At 41.4% G+C, this 17,579-nt stretch overlaps 2 protein-coding genes across 6 annotated transcripts; both read right to left on the bottom strand.

Moving 5' to 3' along the window:
* Positions 1–5,284: 5,284 nt before the first annotated feature.
* On the bottom strand, positions 5,285–9,228 carry gjb7 (gap junction protein beta 7). 2 transcript variants are annotated; one of them, XM_046374013.1, is made up of 3 exons: positions 8,663–9,228; positions 7,712–7,852; positions 5,285–7,618 (listed from the first exon to the last, which is right to left on the bottom strand). In XM_046374013.1, exons 2-3 carry the CDS (start codon positions 7,835–7,837, stop codon positions 7,055–7,057), a joined length of 690 nt encoding a protein of 229 aa, XP_046229969.1. In that variant the 5' UTR covers positions 7,838–7,852; positions 8,663–9,228; the 3' UTR covers positions 5,285–7,054. The 2 variants fall into 2 exon arrangements, with proteins under 2 accessions (XP_046229969.1, XP_046229968.1); XM_046374012.1 differs by having other exon boundaries at positions 5,285–7,852; positions 8,663–8,730; positions 8,830–9,228.
* A 3,913-nt stretch (positions 9,229–13,141) lies between these two features.
* LOC124050084 (solute carrier family 22 member 7-like) lies at positions 13,142–17,268 on the bottom strand. Of its 4 annotated transcripts, XR_006841547.1 has the most exons (4): positions 16,870–17,268; positions 16,038–16,134; positions 14,641–14,841; positions 13,143–14,169 (listed from the first exon to the last, which is right to left on the bottom strand). XR_006841547.1 is itself a non-coding variant. In XM_046372201.1 (3 exons), the coding sequence occupies exons 1-3, from the start codon at positions 16,894–16,896 to the stop codon at positions 14,082–14,084; spliced, it is 312 nt and encodes a 103-aa protein (XP_046228157.1). In that variant the 5' UTR covers positions 16,897–17,265; the 3' UTR covers positions 13,142–14,081. The 4 variants fall into 4 exon arrangements, 1 of the variants encoding a protein (XP_046228157.1); XM_046372201.1 differs by lacking the exon at positions 16,038–16,134 and having other exon boundaries at positions 13,142–14,169; positions 14,641–14,837; positions 16,870–17,265; XR_006841548.1 differs by lacking the exon at positions 16,870–17,268 and having other exon boundaries at positions 14,641–14,837; positions 16,038–16,138.
* Positions 17,269–17,579: the final 311 nt, after the last annotated feature.

Raw genomic sequence — 17,579 nt, 5'->3', positions numbered from 1 at the left:
GATGAATTTCTTGAATTTTCCTCGGGATCAACAAAGTATCTATCTATCTATCTACTGGAACTTAATCTGTCAGTCCCATGTATAGCCAAACTTTACAAATCATCCCAGACACAGAATGCCCTCTGTTTGATGGACAAATGAGCCACGAACCCAAGAGCTGCATCCCGGTTTTTTGGCTGTGATATTTACATTGCTGCTGTCCTGATATGAGAATGACATTGACTGAACTTTAGTTAATTGTTATGTTAATACTTTGGTTCCTTTGATCTAGACAAAAGCAGAAAATTGTAATGTATTCCCATTTTACTGAACGTCTCTTGTCTCTGCTTGTTTGGTGAGCATCAAGTTTCACATGGCAGTGTTCATGCATCTGCTGTAACAGAGCAGTCACACCTGAGTTTGTTTTCATGGAAACAAACCCACTAAGTGTGAACAAACCTTTAAACTCAAAGAGTAAAACAGTTGATGCTAGTGGGATACAGAGAATTCAAGCGCACACAAAGCAAAAATCATTTTTTATTTTTGTACTCTTTTGGGGGTTTTGTGGTTCTGCAAACTAATATTTATTAGTTTTTGTCAAAGGTATTAAAAAAACATTGCTTATATCCCCCACTCCCTCTTGTGGTGAAAGCAAGGCTGCCATGTCCAGTCACTACCTTAGCACTGTCCACATTGGAGTTTCTTTAAGACCTTGTCTCAGCTGCTTCATTTCTCTTGTGACACATCTGGTTATGTGTTAATAGTGATAAGAGAAAGAGTGACGGACATATTCTTGAAAATCCTCTCTTGATTCTCACGGGATATGAAACACAATATTTTCTTTAAAGAAAAGTTATGTTTCTATCCAAGAGGTAAAACTGTCCCAACTGACAGAACACTTAATAAACTAGAGTGGCAGTGTTGAATACTAAGTAATACTTAGAGGTTGAATTTGATCAGTTCTGTCATTGCCATGCTGTTCTAACACCACTAAAGAAGTCAGGTAAATTTTGTTTTAAATCAACATTTTGTGTAACATTATTGATTTATTTAGTAAGTGGTTTTGTAATATGCACAAATATCCAGTCAATATAGAGAATTTAACTCTGAATTTTATTCTGAATTGCTGCTATGAGAAAAAAAATTGCCACATTGAGGAAAAAAAAGTTACACCCTGTCCAATAGCAGCATCTCCTGCAACACAATTAAAATTAGACAGAATGAAGATGCTTTATTTATTTTTTTGACTAATTTAACCCTTATATTATGTTACAGGTCAAATTGACCCATTTTAAAGTTTGAAGATCAAGAAGTTACAAGTTACAAGTATTTTTTTCCAGTATGAAACTTCAACTGCTTGCCTTAATTAGTGTAATCAACAAATAACATGAAAATGGTTCACCTCACATCAGTTTGACCCAGCAGTCCAACTGGGGGTAAAAGGGTGTCAGAAAAGTGAAACTGAAAGTGGTGAAACATTAAAAAAAACATTGAACATGTATTTTTTTTAATGAAAAACGACTGAATTATTCTATTTGAACCATTATCTGTGAGAGGTAAGGAACACCATTGCACTAAATATTGACAGAATAGTAATTAAATATTAAGAATGCTTATGAGGATATATTTTTTTGGATAATTAAATCAAAACAAAAATTAAAACAAATGAACACAGCAGGAGGATTAACTTGTATTTGGCTCTACCTTTCAGTCTATAATTCAGGGGATATGCCCATTCGATGTTAGGGTTGCTTGTAAAAGGAGATATGGGTCACATCCTGTTAAGGGACAGTGTTAACTCACTCCCCTGAGTTAAGGGAGTTTCCTGCCTTGGTAGGGTCACTGACAGTTGACCAGCCTAATTAAAAAAAAGGTGTAGTACAAGCTTTGTTACATGACCATTTTAACTGCACTATAATACTGTCTACCTTCCTTAATCAGAATCAGAATCAGCTTTATTTTACACATTTTATAAAATGTGTACATCAGTGCTAATAGTGAACAGCACCTACCATCTGTAATGGTTGTACCAACTCTGGAGGTTCCAGGCATTAGTTTTTTGGGGTTTTTTTTGTGGCCTTATGTGACCCAGCACCTCTGAATGTGGTCTGTACCATCAAATCTGCGTTGTCAATACCTCTTGCGTGTGTTCTCACCTACAGTTAGAGTTGACTAAAACACCCAAAAAGACATACCAATGCCAGCTGTGAAAACAGCCACAATAAATACTTACATTTTTTCTTTTCAGGATTAACCCAATGTCTACTATCAACATCTGCCCATGTTGTTCTTCTATGTAGTGCTAATATAACTAACTTAAACACCATATTAGATAAAAAACAAATACATACAATACATAGTCTTCAGAATTCCAATTAAAACAACCTGTCATGTTTGTCCTTTGTAATTTATGATATTTATTGCATGTATGTTTCTCTCTCTCTCTCTCTTTCATCCTCTCTTTCCTGTCTACCTCTTCTCCCCCCCTTCACCCAGCCGACTATCAGCAGGATAGTTCTCCCTTGTGAGCCGGGTCATGCTCAAGGTTTCTTCCTGTTAAAACGGAGTTTTTCCTTGCCACTGTCTCCTTGCTCGGGGGTTCAGGCTCTGGGTCTCTGTAACGCATCTAGAGACAATTTTGACTGTATAAGGTGCTACATCAATAAATAAATTGAAATTGAATTGAATTGACAGCTGTCAATCTCAGGCAGGTCATGATAACTGTCACTGTCAATGACTGTACAAGAGTTAATGTGATCCTCTAGAATCTGCAGGGAAGCAGCTGTTCCACATTTTTGACTTGAGGCTTTGGCCATGTTACTGAATTCTTCATCAGTTAGCGGTAGGGGACTTGTGCTTAGCTCTTCTTGAACTGGGGCTATGAACAAATTTTTACCCCTGCAACCTGCAGCCTTTAACATCCTCCCTGTATATCCAGCATCATCTGAAGAAACAAGAGTGTTTCCAGCTACCCCATCCACCTTTGCTGCTAAACTAGGCCAGACTACTGTATTTCATCTAAACATTTTTACGCATGGAAAATCTCTTGAATCTTGAATCTTGACAATGTTAAGACAAGCATATTTGAACAGTGCCTTAGTTGACAGATGAATACAGAAAAAGATGGTACCAGATTAGTAGTGGAGCACGGTAGCTGAAAGCTCTACCTCCCAGTCTGTTTTTAGAGATACTGGGAACCACTAGCAGACCTGCATTCTGGGAGCGAAGTGTTCTACTGGGGCAATAAGGAACAATGAGGTCCTTGAAATAGGACAGAGCTTTGTCATTGAGATCCTTATAAGTCTTATAAGGATTTTGAAGTCTATCCTATATCCTACAGTTAAGTTGAGAGTGACATACCATAGTTTTTGTACCTCTTATTTTAACATTTTGTTCCCCGCAAAATAGTTTAAATTGACTGTGTGAGTGTATGTGAGTCATGATTTGTTACCAGTCATGATAATTCATGATTTTATCTGCAGTTTGTCATGATATCTGCTAATAATTGCATAGTCATATTCAAACGCTAATGTACAACATGTCAAAATTCCATTGAGTATCTCCAACAATATTATGACTTAAATTGTTCAATTCTAAAATAGATTTTCAAAACATCATACAGTGGTATGAAAAAGTTTGGGCACCCCTGATCATTTTCAGGATTTTCCTTTATAAATCATTGGTTGTTCGGATCAGCAATTTCAGTTAAATATATCATATAGCAGACAAACACAGTGATATTTCAGAAGTGAAATGAAGTTTATAGGATTAACAGAAAGTGTGCAACAATTACTTAAACAACATTAGGCAGGTGCATAAATTTGGGCACCCTTGTTGTTTTATTGATTTGAGTACCTTTAGCACTAATTATTGGAACACAAAGTTTGTTTGGTAAGCTCATTGACCCTTGACCTACATACACAGGTGAATCCGATCATGAGAAAGGGTATTTCAGGTGGCCAGTAGCAAGTTGTTCTCCCTTTTGCATCTTCTCTGAGGAGTGGCAACATGGGAGCCTCAAAACAACTCTCAAATGACCTGAAAACAAAGATTGTCCAACATCATGGTTTAGGGGAAGGATACAAAAAGCTGGCTCAGAGATTTAAGCTGTCAGTTTCCACTGTGAGGAACATAGTGAGGAAATGGAAGACCACAGGCACAGTCCTAGTTAAGGCCCGGAGTGGCAGGCCAAGAAAATCTCTGATAAGCAGAGGCGAGGAATGGTGAGAACGGTCAAACTCAACCCACAGACCAGCTCCAAAGACCTACAACATGATCTTGCTGCAGATGGTGTCACTGTGCATCGTTCAACTATTCAGCGCACTTTGCACAAGGAGATGCTGTATGGGAGAGTAATGCGGTGGAAGCCTTTTCTACGCACATGCCACAAACAGAGTCGCTTGAGGTATGCTAAAGCACATTTGGACAAGCCAGCTTCCTTTTGGAATAAGGTGCTGTGGACTGATGAATGTAAAATTGAGTTATTTGGACATAACAAGGGGCGGTATGCATGGCGGAAGAAGAACACAGCATTCCAAGACAAACACTTGCTACCCACAGTAAAATTTGATGGTGGTTCCATCATGCTGTGGGGCTGTGTGGCCAGTGCAGGTACTGGCAATCTTGTAAAAGTTGAAGGTCGCATGGATTCCAGTCAGTATCAGCAGATTCTTGCCAACAATGTTCAAGAATCAGTGACAAAGTTGAAGTTGCGCCAGGGCTGGATACTTCAACAAGACAACGACCCCAAACACTGCTCAAACTCTACAAAGGCATTCATGCAGAGGAACAACTACAACGTTCTGGAATGGCCATCTCAGTCCCCAGACCTGAACATTATTGAAAATCTGTGGTGTGATTTAAAGCGGGCTGCCCATGCTCGGAAACCATCAAACCTGACTGAACTGGAGATTTTTTGTAAAGAAGAATGGTCAAAAATACCTTCAACCAGACTCCAGACCCTCATTGGAAGCTATAGGAAGCGTTTAGAGGCTGTTATTTCTGCAAAAGGAGGATCTACGAAATATTGATGTCATTTTTCTGTTGTGGTGCCCAAATTTATGCACCTGCCTAATGTTGTTTAAGTAATTGTTGCACACTTTCTGTTAATCCTATAAACTTCATTTCACTTCTGAAATATCACTGTGTTTGTCTGCTATATGATATATTTAACTGAAATTGCTGATCCGAACAACCAATGATTTATAAAGGAAAATCCTGAAAATGATCAGGGGTGCCCAAACTTTTTCATACCACTGTATATATCATCATATATACAACTATGAAAAAAACTGAAACAATCCAATGCATTAACAATATAATGACTTTAATGATTTTAGAATGTCCTTTGTCAATCAACACAAACAACACAGGACTTATGTGATTATCTGTCCAACTTCGGAAAAAATACATTTTTACATAATTTTTAACAACTTGCAGAAACATTTCTTGATTTTCATGGCTTACTGTGAGACTTGGTGGAATTGAGCCATTGTTAACCAGAACTGGAGGAATCCATCCATCCACCCATTTTCTATACCACTTATCCATCAGGGTCGCAGGGGGGCTGAAGCCTATCCCAGCTGACTACAGGTGAGAGGCGGCGTTCACCCCGGACTGGTCGCCAGCCAATCGCAGGGCTGACACACCAAGACAGGCGACCATACTCTCACGCACTCACTCCTAGTGGCAATGTAGAGTAGCCAAATAACCTAATGTTCATGTTTTTGGAATTGTGGGAGGAAGCCAGAGTACCCAGAGAAAACCCGCCCAGGCACAGGGAGAACTCCACACAGAAAGGCCCAGACCAGGATTCGGACCTGGAACCCTCTTGCTATGAGGCGACAGTGCTAACTTCACCACCATGTAGCATTATGTGCATCTGTTCAACCAGCTAATCTATTTACAGCTGTACTTGGAGTGGATGTGGCCTAAACTGGAAGCAGGTGGTGCTTAAACAGGAATTGAGCAGGACTAACCAGAATTTGTTCATTTATACCTGAAATTATGTTTATGGTTAATTTATTTATTATTTATAAGAAAACTATTGAGGCTTCAGATATTTTCAATATTTTTGATTACAAGAGTAAGAGAACTATTTACAGAGAAAGGTTTCATAAATTTCAGTAAGCTACCCAGTGAGGATTTTCATTCATCAGAAGTACAGATATTGTTTCAGATGATACTGTATCTGTATCAGGTGCTTGCTTGAGCCGAGTATTTGCTCAACCTTGCAAATTTATTTTACCTGTGCAATTTTTTTTGCATGCGATGAAAAGGTGCATTACAAATCATTTGTTTAAAATAAAGACTTAAGGTTTTAAAGTTTATGTTTTAAAGAAGTACAGCAATTTAGTGTCAGACTTCGGTTAAGGCTTAAAAGTGGGCACAGATCCTTTAAAAAGAATGGTTGGAACTGAAGCAACAGAAGCCAAGTTAGTCCAATGTAGTCCACAGGATGCAGGCTTCTAATTCATAATCCAGCTCTGATTAGACCCTCAATGCCTAGTAAAGGGAGGGAGGGTAATGCAAAAAATGTAGTGTTAAAAATGTGCAGTGATGACATCACATTGACATCATCAGGGTTGTTATCTCTGTCTTGACAAAGCTCCTCCAGAGCCTCAGAGGACATTGAACAAAAGCTTTCAAAAGTCAAATTAACCAAAAAGGAGACATGTCAAATTTGAGTTACAACTTGTATAGCTGAAATGGAGTTATATAAAATTAATGTTTCCAGTAAGAATTCTTTAAATTTCCCTTCGGGGATAAATCAAGGAATTCTGATTCTGAAATCCTTGACTCCTGAGTACTTATATTTAGAGTTAGTTAATGTTAAATTGCATAACTTAATTAGTGATTTGACTGCGCATTAATATCTTTAATTAAAATGTATTTACAGTGGTAAATCATATGACTTTTCTCAATTTTCCCAATTGTAGGCTACGGTTGAATCTTTTGCCTCTTTTTGTAGAGCTCAAGTTATAAAAGCTACCACTAGTGAGCAATGTCCATTTTGTTTCATCAGCTAAACCTGGCTTTCACTTGTGGTTTCACTTTGAGCTGGAAACATGACCTCTCAGACAGTGTCAGACTGGACTGGCTGGTTTTCAGCTGTGGATGCAAATTGGCCTGTGCTATTTACTCTAAGCTCGGCGGAGACAAACTTGTTAGAAACAGGTGAGTGGCAGTGGCTAAAATTCTTGTCTTCTACAGGAGCGTACCTCCTGATGAAACATTTCAAAACCTGCTTCCATATAATGTACATGAGCTCCACAAAATTCAGAGCGATACACAGAATGGAGGTGCAGCCCATGATGTAGAGGAAGATCTTCTTCTCTGTGGCTTTGGCAATGTAACAGTTGACCGTGTTTGGACAGGGACTCTGGCTGCAGTGGAGCAGGATGGGCACTTCAAAGCCGTTATACAGGAAGTAGAAAGCAAGTAGGGAGCCCACCTCGAAGAATGTCTTGAAAACCAGGCTGATGGTGTAGGTGCAGAACAGACCTCCATCAATGCTGCCTTTGTCCTTGTAAAGTTTCTGCTTGTGTTTGGCCTCTCGGTGCTCCCTGTAGGCCACATGCAGGGCCACCAGCAGGGACGGGGTGGACACCATGATTAGCTGCAGAGCCCAGAGGCGCACCTGGGAGATGGGGAAGAAGTGGTCGAAGCAGGCATTCTCACAGCCGGGCTGCCTGGTGTTGCACACAAAATCCTTCTGCTCATCCTTCCATACCTGCTCGGCTGCCGCCACATACACCAAGATCCTGAAGAGGAAGACCACAGACAGCCAGATGCGCCCGATCACGGTAGAGTATTTGTTCACCCCACTGAGGATGTTCTCCAAAAATCCCCAGTTCATTTTCCTGTGAGTGTCCTGTCAGGGAATAATCCAACAGCAGAAGCTGTAAGGTTAGATAATAATAGATTCATAAATTATAACAATAGATGATTGTTATACCAATGTTGTTGTATGTCTTTACTACTTACTACAAATGACATATTTTTATACAACAGTGGCCATCTGCCTGGGACCCACTGATTTCCATTCAAGCTCATAATGAAAACAATTCAGCAGACGGAGATTTGTCATAGTTAGACTACAAAGTGTGCACAATTTGTAAGAAATGCGCTACAGGTCAAATAAAAATGACCTGGTGGTTATCCTGTGCACATTCACGCAAATGTAGGAGGGTTACAAATTATGCTGATACCTTATCACACACCCTGCTTTGTTCCAGGGACAGTATGGCTGAACTTCTGTATCAGATCACAGAGACTGACCGTGGATGGTCGGATGGTAGCTAATACAAGAAGTGATCTTAAATCTTGATACAGTCAAATAATATTCCATTTGTATTTATCACGGTAAATTATACTGAATGAAAGATAAAATGGCCTTAGAAATGCCAAAGAGGGCCGTGTACATCTTGAGGATATAATAGAAATTCGATCGAAGCCCAGTTATGATATGTGTTCTTATATCAGCAACATAAACACATAATACTACTTGGATAATATGTATTAAAACGAAGCTATAATGTGGTTCCCTGATGACAGAAGGCAGAGCACATCCGTACAGTAGTCTCCAGATCCAAAGTTACGATGTGCACTTCTTCAGTGACATCTCATCCTACTAAAATGTCCAATCATTCCTGTGTGTAGAGTTTAGCGAAAGAGGACCTACCGCCGGTGTCGTCCCGTCAGTAGGAGCAGGTGCCGTGGGAGCTGTGTCGCGTGTCCCCCGCTGCGCACCTGCAGGCCACAGCACAACGCCACACCTTGTCTGAACGCTTCACAAACAGCGGCAGCTCTGCGTCACATCGGCTCTATATCGAGTGTACAGTGAATTACCAGAAACTGTCCGCGCGACCAGGAGACTTCCTCCAGAGAACACCTGTTGAACGTGAACTGTGTGCGCGCGCGCGTGTGTACACAGACAACATCACCATGGAGCTGTCTAATGTAAATAATGAGCTGCCTGTCCGGTTCAGGCTCTGTGTGAAAGAGAACACTGAAATAACCTCCAACGCTGAGTTTTGTTTCTCCCGTCTAGACTGACACATGTAACTTTGATGAGAGTCAGGTCATGTAACACCGCTGATGAATATTACATGTAACCTCAGGACCATGTGTTCATAGTGTCCGTGTGTCTTATTTGTCAGGTTTTCACCTATACTCTACACTTTAAAAACCATAAAAACCGTTTCCGTCGTACGCAGCAGAGATGCGCGCAGCAGGGTCTACAGTCTAATCAGTAGAATATCACAATATATTGCTACAAGATGACGTCGTGAGGTTCTGTGGCAGTTTAAAACGTTATACTTGTAGATAGGGTGAACAGATGTCCCGCTTTGTGCGGGAAAAGTCCCGCAAATTTGAGATGTTGTCCCGCATTGTTATTGACAGTCTGACTCCGTTTCGAAATGCGTGTTATAATCTTTCATCTATCAAACAGCTGTGTGAGGTAAACACTGAGGGCTGTCAAGCCAGCCTGCGATTCCAAAACGCGGTCAAGCCAGCCTCCCCAATGTTTTCGAGTGCCTCCGTATATGAGACACTATGGTAATAGCGAGTTCGAACCGATTTCACAATGAAAGCAGTGTCCGAGAAACCAGGCAAAATTACATTCAATCGTTAATTAAATAAAATAAATATAATAACTGAATAAATGTATGAACGAATAAATAAATCAAGATAAATAAAATATTTAAAAGAATAAAATTAGTCAAAATATCCTCAAATTTGTTCTCTGAATTCAGAGTGCAATTAAAAGAAAACGCTCTGTTATCAGTGACCAATTTCACTTCAGCATGATAGCAGGCCACCCCAGGGTGTCACACAATAAGTTTCAGGAAGTTCTGATGTAGCATTTCAAAATAAAGTCCCTTTAAAAACTTCATTTTTCCTCTGTGTTCAGTGTGCAATTAAAAGAAAACGCCCTGTTTCCAGTGACCAGTCTCACTTCAGCATGACAGTAGACCACCCCAGTGTGTCACACAATAAGTTTCAGGAAATTCTGATGTAGCATTTCAAAATAAAGGTAATCCAAAATCCAATATATCATCAGATCTGTTCTGTGTATTCAGAGTGCAATTAAAAGGAAACGCCCTGTTTCCAGTGACCAATCTGACTTCAGTATGATAGTAGACCACCCCAGGGTATCACACATTAAGTTTCAGGAAGTTATGATGTAGCATTTCAAAATAAAGGCCATCCAAAATCCAATATATCATCAGATCTGTTCTCTGTTTTCAGAGTACAATTAAAAGGAAACGCCCTGTTTCCAGTGACCAATCTCACTTCAGCATGATAGTAGACCACCCCAGGGTGTCACACAATCAGTTTCAGGAAATTCTGATGTAGCATTTCAAAATAAAGCTCCTTTAAAAACTTCATTTTTCCTCAGTGTTCAGTGTGCAATTAAAAGAAAACGCCCTGTTTCCAGTGACCAATCTCACTTCAGCATGATAGTAGATCACCCCAGGATGTCACACAATAAGTTTCAGGAAGTTCTGATGTAGCGTTTCAAAATAAAGGCCATCCAAAATCCAATACATCATCAGATTTGTTCTCTGTTTTCAGAGGGCAATTAAAAGGAAACGCCCTGTTTCCAGTGACCAATCTGACTTCAGCATGATAGTAGACTACCCCAGGGTGTCACACACTAAGTTTCAGGAAGTTCTGATGTAGCGTTTCAAAATATAAGCCATCCAAAATCCAATATATCATCAGATCTGTTCTCTGTTTTCAGAGTGCAATTAAAGGGAAACGCCCTGTTGCCAGTGTCCAGTCTCACTTCAGCATGATAGTCGACTACCCCAGGGTGTCACACACTAAGTTTCAGGAAGTTCTGATGTAGCATTTCAAAATAAAGCTCCTTTAAAAACTTCATTTTTCCTCTGCGTTTAAAAGGAAACGCCCTGTTGTCAGTGACCGGTTTCACTTCAGCATGATAGCAGACCACCCCAGGGTGTCACACACTAAGTTTGAGGAAGTTCTGATGTAGCATTTCAAAATAAAGCTCCTTTAAAAACTTCATTTTTCCTCTGCGTTTAAAAGGAAACGCCCTGTTGTCAGTGACCGGTTTCACTTCAGCATGATAGTAGACCACCCCAGGGTGTCACACAATAAGTTTGAGGAAGTTCTGATGTAGCATTTCAAAATAAAGTCCCTTTAAAAAAAGTCCCTTTTTTTCATCCTTATTCAGTGTGCTCTTAAAAGGAAACGCCCTGTTGCCAGTGACCGGTTTCACTTCAGCATGATAGCAGACCACCCCAGGGTGTCACACAGTGACTTTCAGGAAATTCTGATGTAGCATTTCAAAATAAAGGCCACCCAAAATCCCACACCTCGTCAGATTGACTATCTGTTTTGAAAGTGCAATTAAAAGGAAACGCCCTGTTGCCAGTGACCAGTCTCACTCCAGCATGATAGCAGACCACCCCAGGGTGTCACACAATAAGTTTGAGGAAGTTCCGATGTAGCATTTCAAAATAAAGGTCCTCTAAAATCCCACGTCGTCAAATTTGTTTTCTGTTTTCAGAGTGCAATTTAAAAGAAAATTCCTGTTGCCACTGATACATTTCACTTCCCCCTCCTTGAACCGCCCCCCTTAACGTGGTGGAGGGGTTTGAGCACCCGAATGATCCTTGGCACTGTGTTGTCAGGGGCTTAATGCCCCTGGTAGGGTCTCCCAAGGCAAACAGGTCCAAGGAGACAGATCTGACTAAGAGCGGTTCAAAAGCTTCTCGTGACTGGTATGGCAACAAAGACGTGTACGTCGGGCACAGCTCTCCTGTAGGCCCACCATCCGCGGGAAGGTTCACAAGGGGCTGGTGCAATGTAGTTTGGGCGACAGCTGTGGGCAGGGGCCCCGGCAACCCAAACCCTGTGGCATGATTCCAGGATGGGGCCCTGATAACGCTAATCCGGGCGAACAAATTTGATGATATTTTGACTAATTTTATTGTTTTTAATATTTTATTTATCTTGATTTATTTATTCGTTCATTCATTTATTCAGTTATTATATTTATTTTATTTTATTAACGATTGAATGTAATTTTTCCTGGTTTCTCGGACACTGCTTTTATTGTGAAATCGGTTCGAACTCGCTATTACCATAGTGTCTCATATACGGAGGCACTCGAAAACATTGGGGAGGCTGGCTTGACCGCGTTTTGGAATCGCAGGCTGGCTTGACCGCAGTGCTCGTTATGTGTTTGTTTACGTTCTGTAAGTGAGGCTTGAATATGCTAATTTGTTAGCTCATTTGAATATTAGTAACGTGACGACCTGTTTGCATTTCGGTAATATAACTTACAAGTTAAGTTTATTCTCTTATTTGTTTGTAACATTGTTGAATGCTTATTCTCTGTGAGAATGTTTTCTATTGTTTAACTCAGCTTGTGTTTTTGTGTATTTTATTTATTTAGTCCTCACGGCTTGACGGACTGATGACGTATCGTGACGTATCGGCATGTGGCAACTGCATGTTGAGGACGCAGATAAAAGCCTGGAACCAAAGACCGCTTTGTGCTCGTGATTAAACTGGAGGGGACTCACACCACTGACCAGTTTCACTTCAGGATGATAGCAGACCACAACACGGTGTTTCACAATGAGTTTCAGGACGTTCTGATGTAGCATTTCAAAATAAAGGCCATCCAAAATCCCACATGTCAGCTAGTTTTTACTCTGTTTTCAGAGTGTAATTAAAAGGAAACCTTCTGTTGCCACTGACCAGTTTCACTTCAGGATGATAGCAGACCACACCACAGTGTTTCACAATGAGTTTCAGGACGTTCTGATGTAGCATTTCAAAATAAAGGCCATCCAAAATCCCACATGTCAGCTAGTTTTTACTCTGTTTTCAGAGTGTAATTAAAAGGAAACCTTCTGTTGCCACTGACCAGTTTCACTTCAGGATGATAGCAGACCACACCACGGTGTTTCACAATGAGTTTCAGGACGTTCTGATGTAGCATTTCAAAATAAAGGCCATCCAAAATCCCACATGTCAGCTAGTTTTTACTCTGTTTTCAGAGTGTAATTAAAAGGAAACCTTCTGTTGCCACTGACCAGTTTCACTTCAGGATGATAGCAGACCACCCCACGGTGACACATGACATGATGTTGTTATTGAAAAGAACTCAAATAATACCCATCATTCTAAATAAGCATTCTTCTAATCATCATTTCCTGTCCTGTCCACCCAATATGTGTTGTTCTCCATGTGCTCTTGGTTTTCATAGCGGCATCAAGCTAACAAATGTAGAGAAGTGCAGGGTGCTGTTTGATTGGCAGCAGTGAGCCTCAGTGTTTGAGCCTTTAACTCATTAGCTGGTGGTGGAAAGTAACAAAGTACACTTACTGAAGTACTCAGTAGTTTTTACTTTCACTCCTTGGCACATCAGAGGCAGAAAATGTACATTTGCTTTGGTTATAGTTACTTTCAGATTAAGATGTCACCTTAATAACATGTTATATGTTTACAAAATACAAACAGGATTCTTTGAAGCAGTGATTTTAACCTTCTGCACTGTGACCTCCAATGTGTCACTGAGTCTTCTGTTAGGTTTCAGACTGAGTCCACCTGACGCTTCAGCGTGAAGGCGAGCAGGAAGAGGTTTTAATGAGCGCTGGATCCACTGAGTCGTGTCTCTGCAGAGTCACATGTTCCACCGTTTCCACCCAGCTCGTAATCATGACAACAATGAATATTTTATAAAATATTTTATATTTCTCACCTTTTTTTGACTCAAACACATCATCACCAGGTCTTGTGATGTGCTGCTTCAATGCATTTAAACAATTTAATCCCCAGGATTTCACATTACAGACACCACTGAGCCGTTACAGACGGACCACAACACACACTGATGACACGAGGCTCAGCTATACAGCAGCTTTTGAGCCAGTTTTAAGAAATGAAAAAGCCAGAAAAAAGTAACGTGAAGTAGACAAACAGACACAAAATACTTGATGTGCTTAACAAGGTGTTATGTGTCTGAACAACAGACAGTCAAGCATCACTTCAGTGCTTTAATAAAGACTCAGAACACTAAAGGGACATCAGCTGTGACATCAACAGACTGCAGCTTGTCAGTTTTGCTGCTGGGCTGTCGGGTCTTCAGAGTTTATCTTCCTCAGCTCAGTCTCTGCATCTCTGTTTCCATTGCTTTGTCTGTGTCTAAACAGAAAGAAAGAAAAAGAGGAACGTAGTCACTAGATCGTGACCTCTGAGGAGCCTGGATTCTGATTGGTTGGAAGCCGTGGCTTTACCAGGTCACCTGCAGTATTATGTGTGTGTTTGATTGTATTTCTAACTGAGTGTACTGCCACTGTGTAAAGACAAGGAGAGCATAGAACTTGGGTTATATGTGTAACTACCAACCACACAAATTTACATTCAGCTCACTCTGTGTCAGCTTTTAATGACACAGAGTGATCATTAGATTTAGTCAGTGTTTAATTTGTGTATGTGGGTCCTGGAAGTGAAAAAGTCTGGGACCACTGTTTTCAAGAACCCTTCTACAATATGCACACATGGTAACACAATCTCCAGTTTCCTGCATGGAGCTCAGATGTTTGACTCCACCAGAGCAAAGAGATGGAGCCGTAAAATCTCCTTCAGACAGACAGCAACACGGAAACCCTCTACCTTCCCTCCTTGACATCCAAGATGTTTTCAGGCGGACGGAAGTTGAGCGTCTCAGGGAGCACGAAGACCAAGCTGCCGATTCCCGTCCCAGCGAAGATCAGCGGCGGCAGGAGAAGCCGGACGTCCTCCAGCAACATGATCGTGGGAGCCAATGAACTGCCGATGCGACAGATACACGAGGTGTAGCCTGTACCACACTGCCTGTCCAGAAACACAACCAGGAGGGTCAGTTTTAATGCTGCTGGCAGGGTTTACATTTAAGTAGTTCAAGTAGAAAGAAAGTCTGACACCAGTAATGCAAGATAACATCAGTACGCCATCGCTGTCTGCTGACGAAGGCTTTAGAATGAGATTTTAGAAGCCAAACCTCAGTCACACCAGTTCTGCGAGACACTGAAATAAATACAGATTGTCACATTTTTACTTACAAAATACTGAAGAAATGATGACACTCTTGCAGTGGTGGATTGCAGCCTAAAAAATGTATGTTTTAAAGTTTCTGCATCCAGAAATTTTTGGTGAGAGCTGCAGAGTTTAGAGATATCAGCTGTAGAAATGTCTTCCTACTCTTGAATACAGAGGAATTAGATGGTACTTAACCTAAAAAACGTAACAGTGAAGCTTCCAGAAAATCATCACCCATTTGCTCAAGATAACCTACAGACCCTGTTGTGAGGAGTTTGGATGTGGCTCTAAAAATTAGCTGTCTAACTGTTATGGGAATTTCTCAAGAAATGCACACAGTGCCGTTGCTAGCCATTTGGGTGCCCTCAGCACAAATGCTTTGTGGTGCCCCCCTCCCCCCGGAATGAACAATAATTCAGAATTTATCAGTGCGATTCCCTTTATTTCCAAAACAACTCATCAATATTAATGTTTTGAATAAATACTTCTGAATTAATAATGACACCAAACATGAAGTTAAGAAAGGTTATAATGATAAATAAACACAACCACCATTATTATAAACAAAGATTTGTACTGTACTGTAGACTGAACATCGAACTAAACATTGTAAACACAGAACAAATTATTCAAGTATACACCCTTGTAAGTAATAATGTGCAAATTTCTCCAGTAAATAACTACACATAAGAACAAATAACTGCACAACAGAATTTACTCAACAGAGGGACTTTACCATCTCAGTACAGAGATCATTCTGCTATTCAATAGAACTATGTTACAGACATTTTCACAACCACCAGAGCTGACTTTTAAAGGACCTCTCCGCACAATCTCCACACGATCAGCATCTAAAATGTGAGCTGACCACAGAGCAGGATCAGTTGGGGGGGGCACATATGTCTCTACAGTGTCACTTGCTGATGGCCTCTCAGTGACAGGACTCACTGTGCTTTCAGAAGCGGTGGTTGTGTGTGGAGTTGTATCTGTACCTGAACTGGTAGTTGATGGTTGTTGCTGGTCAGGGCTGGGACCTGTTGCAGAGTCTACAGACTAGCTGGTGGATGGTTGATCATCTAAATCTTGAACCTGGAAACCGACGAGAACCGTTTACGTGTAAATGAGAGGGAAACCGCATAAATAAATAAGGGTGTTTATAGACATCCTGAAATGCAGTATCATGTGAAGTAAACTTGGCTAACAGGGTAACGACACTTGACTGCACCTCTGACGGCAGAAAGCCCCAAGTTAAGCTTAATCAGAAATAGCATAGCTAGCTAGTGTGACAGGTCGTCTCTCTCCCTGCCATTACATGGCACCGTGTCAACCCACTGAGCGTCCTGATTGAGGGGCGGCACTATGTGTCCCTAGAGAGGTGCAGATACACCTGCCTTTTCCTCTTCCTCCGCTTCCTTCCGGTGGCCACCGGTTTGGTGTGACCACCGTGATTGTTTGGCGTGGCCGTTGCGGGTGCACGGTCCTCTTCATTCAGGTAACGCATTCTGTTAGTCTTCCATTGCTCGTGTGTGCATAGAGCGCTCGTTTTGGTGACGCGATCTTGGCTCTGTATAGCGCGACCGGCTGCCGGGGCCGTGAGGATGCATCGCTCCGGGGAGGCCTCTCCTGGAGGTGCTCGCCTGCTCCTTTCGGTAAGTTCGCGACTGTCCGCCGTTCAGCGGCTTTGTTTCTCAGTTCCCAGCTGATTCTTTTCTGGTGTTTTGGTGCAGCTGAGTGAGCACGAGCTGGTTGTCCTCTGCCTCTTTTTGGCGTGACTGTAGCCTGACGGAGTGCTGCGTATGAATTTGTTTCAGTTACGTAACTTACGCGCAAAGTTAGTTTGTGTGCCTCCATGGTAAATTGCCGGCTATAATCAGCCACCCTTCCCTGGGTCCACACTGCTGTTTTGACTTGTGGGTTTTGTTTCCTCTCTTGCTCCTGGGTCGTTTTCCTTGTTGGTCCGGACTCCGGCGGCTGGCGTGACTGAAGCGCCCTCCGCCTTTGTCCGTCTTGTTGAGCGCTGCCTGGGCCCGCTCCGCGTTATGCGCTTGAGCGTGGCACTGACTGTTTTGTGACCGTATGGTGCTCACGCCACCGATGCGGGTCCCGGTGGTGTGATTGTAATTGTGTTGGTCCTTTTCATTGTATTGATGAGTTTATTTAAATTGTTTTCCTTTTGTTTTTTCCTTTTATTTAGGTAAATGTTTGTTTAGTTCACCCTTGTTTTATTAACTTTTGTTTCTTTTGCAGCCAGGTGTTGTAGGCTCCCTGCGGCGGTTAATTCCCGGTGGTGGTGCGCTCTTCACGACCCCCCCAATCCCCTTTTTTTCTTGATTTTGTGTGCGTGTGTTTGCAGTTTCACGGTGATTATTTTGAGGACCTCCCCCTCCTTTCTCTTCTGGTTGTCCTGCCGCACGGTAGCCGCAGCCCGGTTTCATTTATCGTGCCCAATGGTTTCTTTTAGTGTGTATTTACCTGGTGTGTAACTGGTTCAATCTATGCTTTGTCTTACACTATTTTGTCAATAAATTATCTTT

This window comes from Scatophagus argus, chromosome 19 (assembly GCF_020382885.2).
Source record: "Scatophagus argus isolate fScaArg1 chromosome 19, fScaArg1.pri, whole genome shotgun sequence".
Lineage (NCBI taxonomy): Eukaryota > Metazoa > Chordata > Actinopteri > Scatophagidae > Scatophagus > Scatophagus argus.
This window is presented reverse-complemented; position numbering and strand designations above follow the sequence as displayed.

Excerpts from the sequence above, each read along its gene's own strand:
- LOC124050084 (XM_046372201.1), bottom strand. The coding sequence starts at position 16,896 with ATGGAGGCACACAAACTAACTTTGCGC. Across the intron at positions 14,838-16,869 it reads CACACAAACTAACTTTGCGC|TGTGGTACAGGCTACACCTC; the intron begins GTAAGTTACGTA and ends CTGGACAGGCAG. Across the intron at positions 14,170-14,640 it reads TTGGATGTCAAGGAGGGAAG|ACACAGACAAAGCAATGGAA; the intron begins GTAGAGGGTTTC and ends CTTTCTGTTTAG.
- gjb7 (XM_046374012.1), bottom strand. The coding sequence starts at position 7,837 with ATGAACTGGGGATTTTTGGAGAACATCCTCAGTGGGGTGAACAAATAC.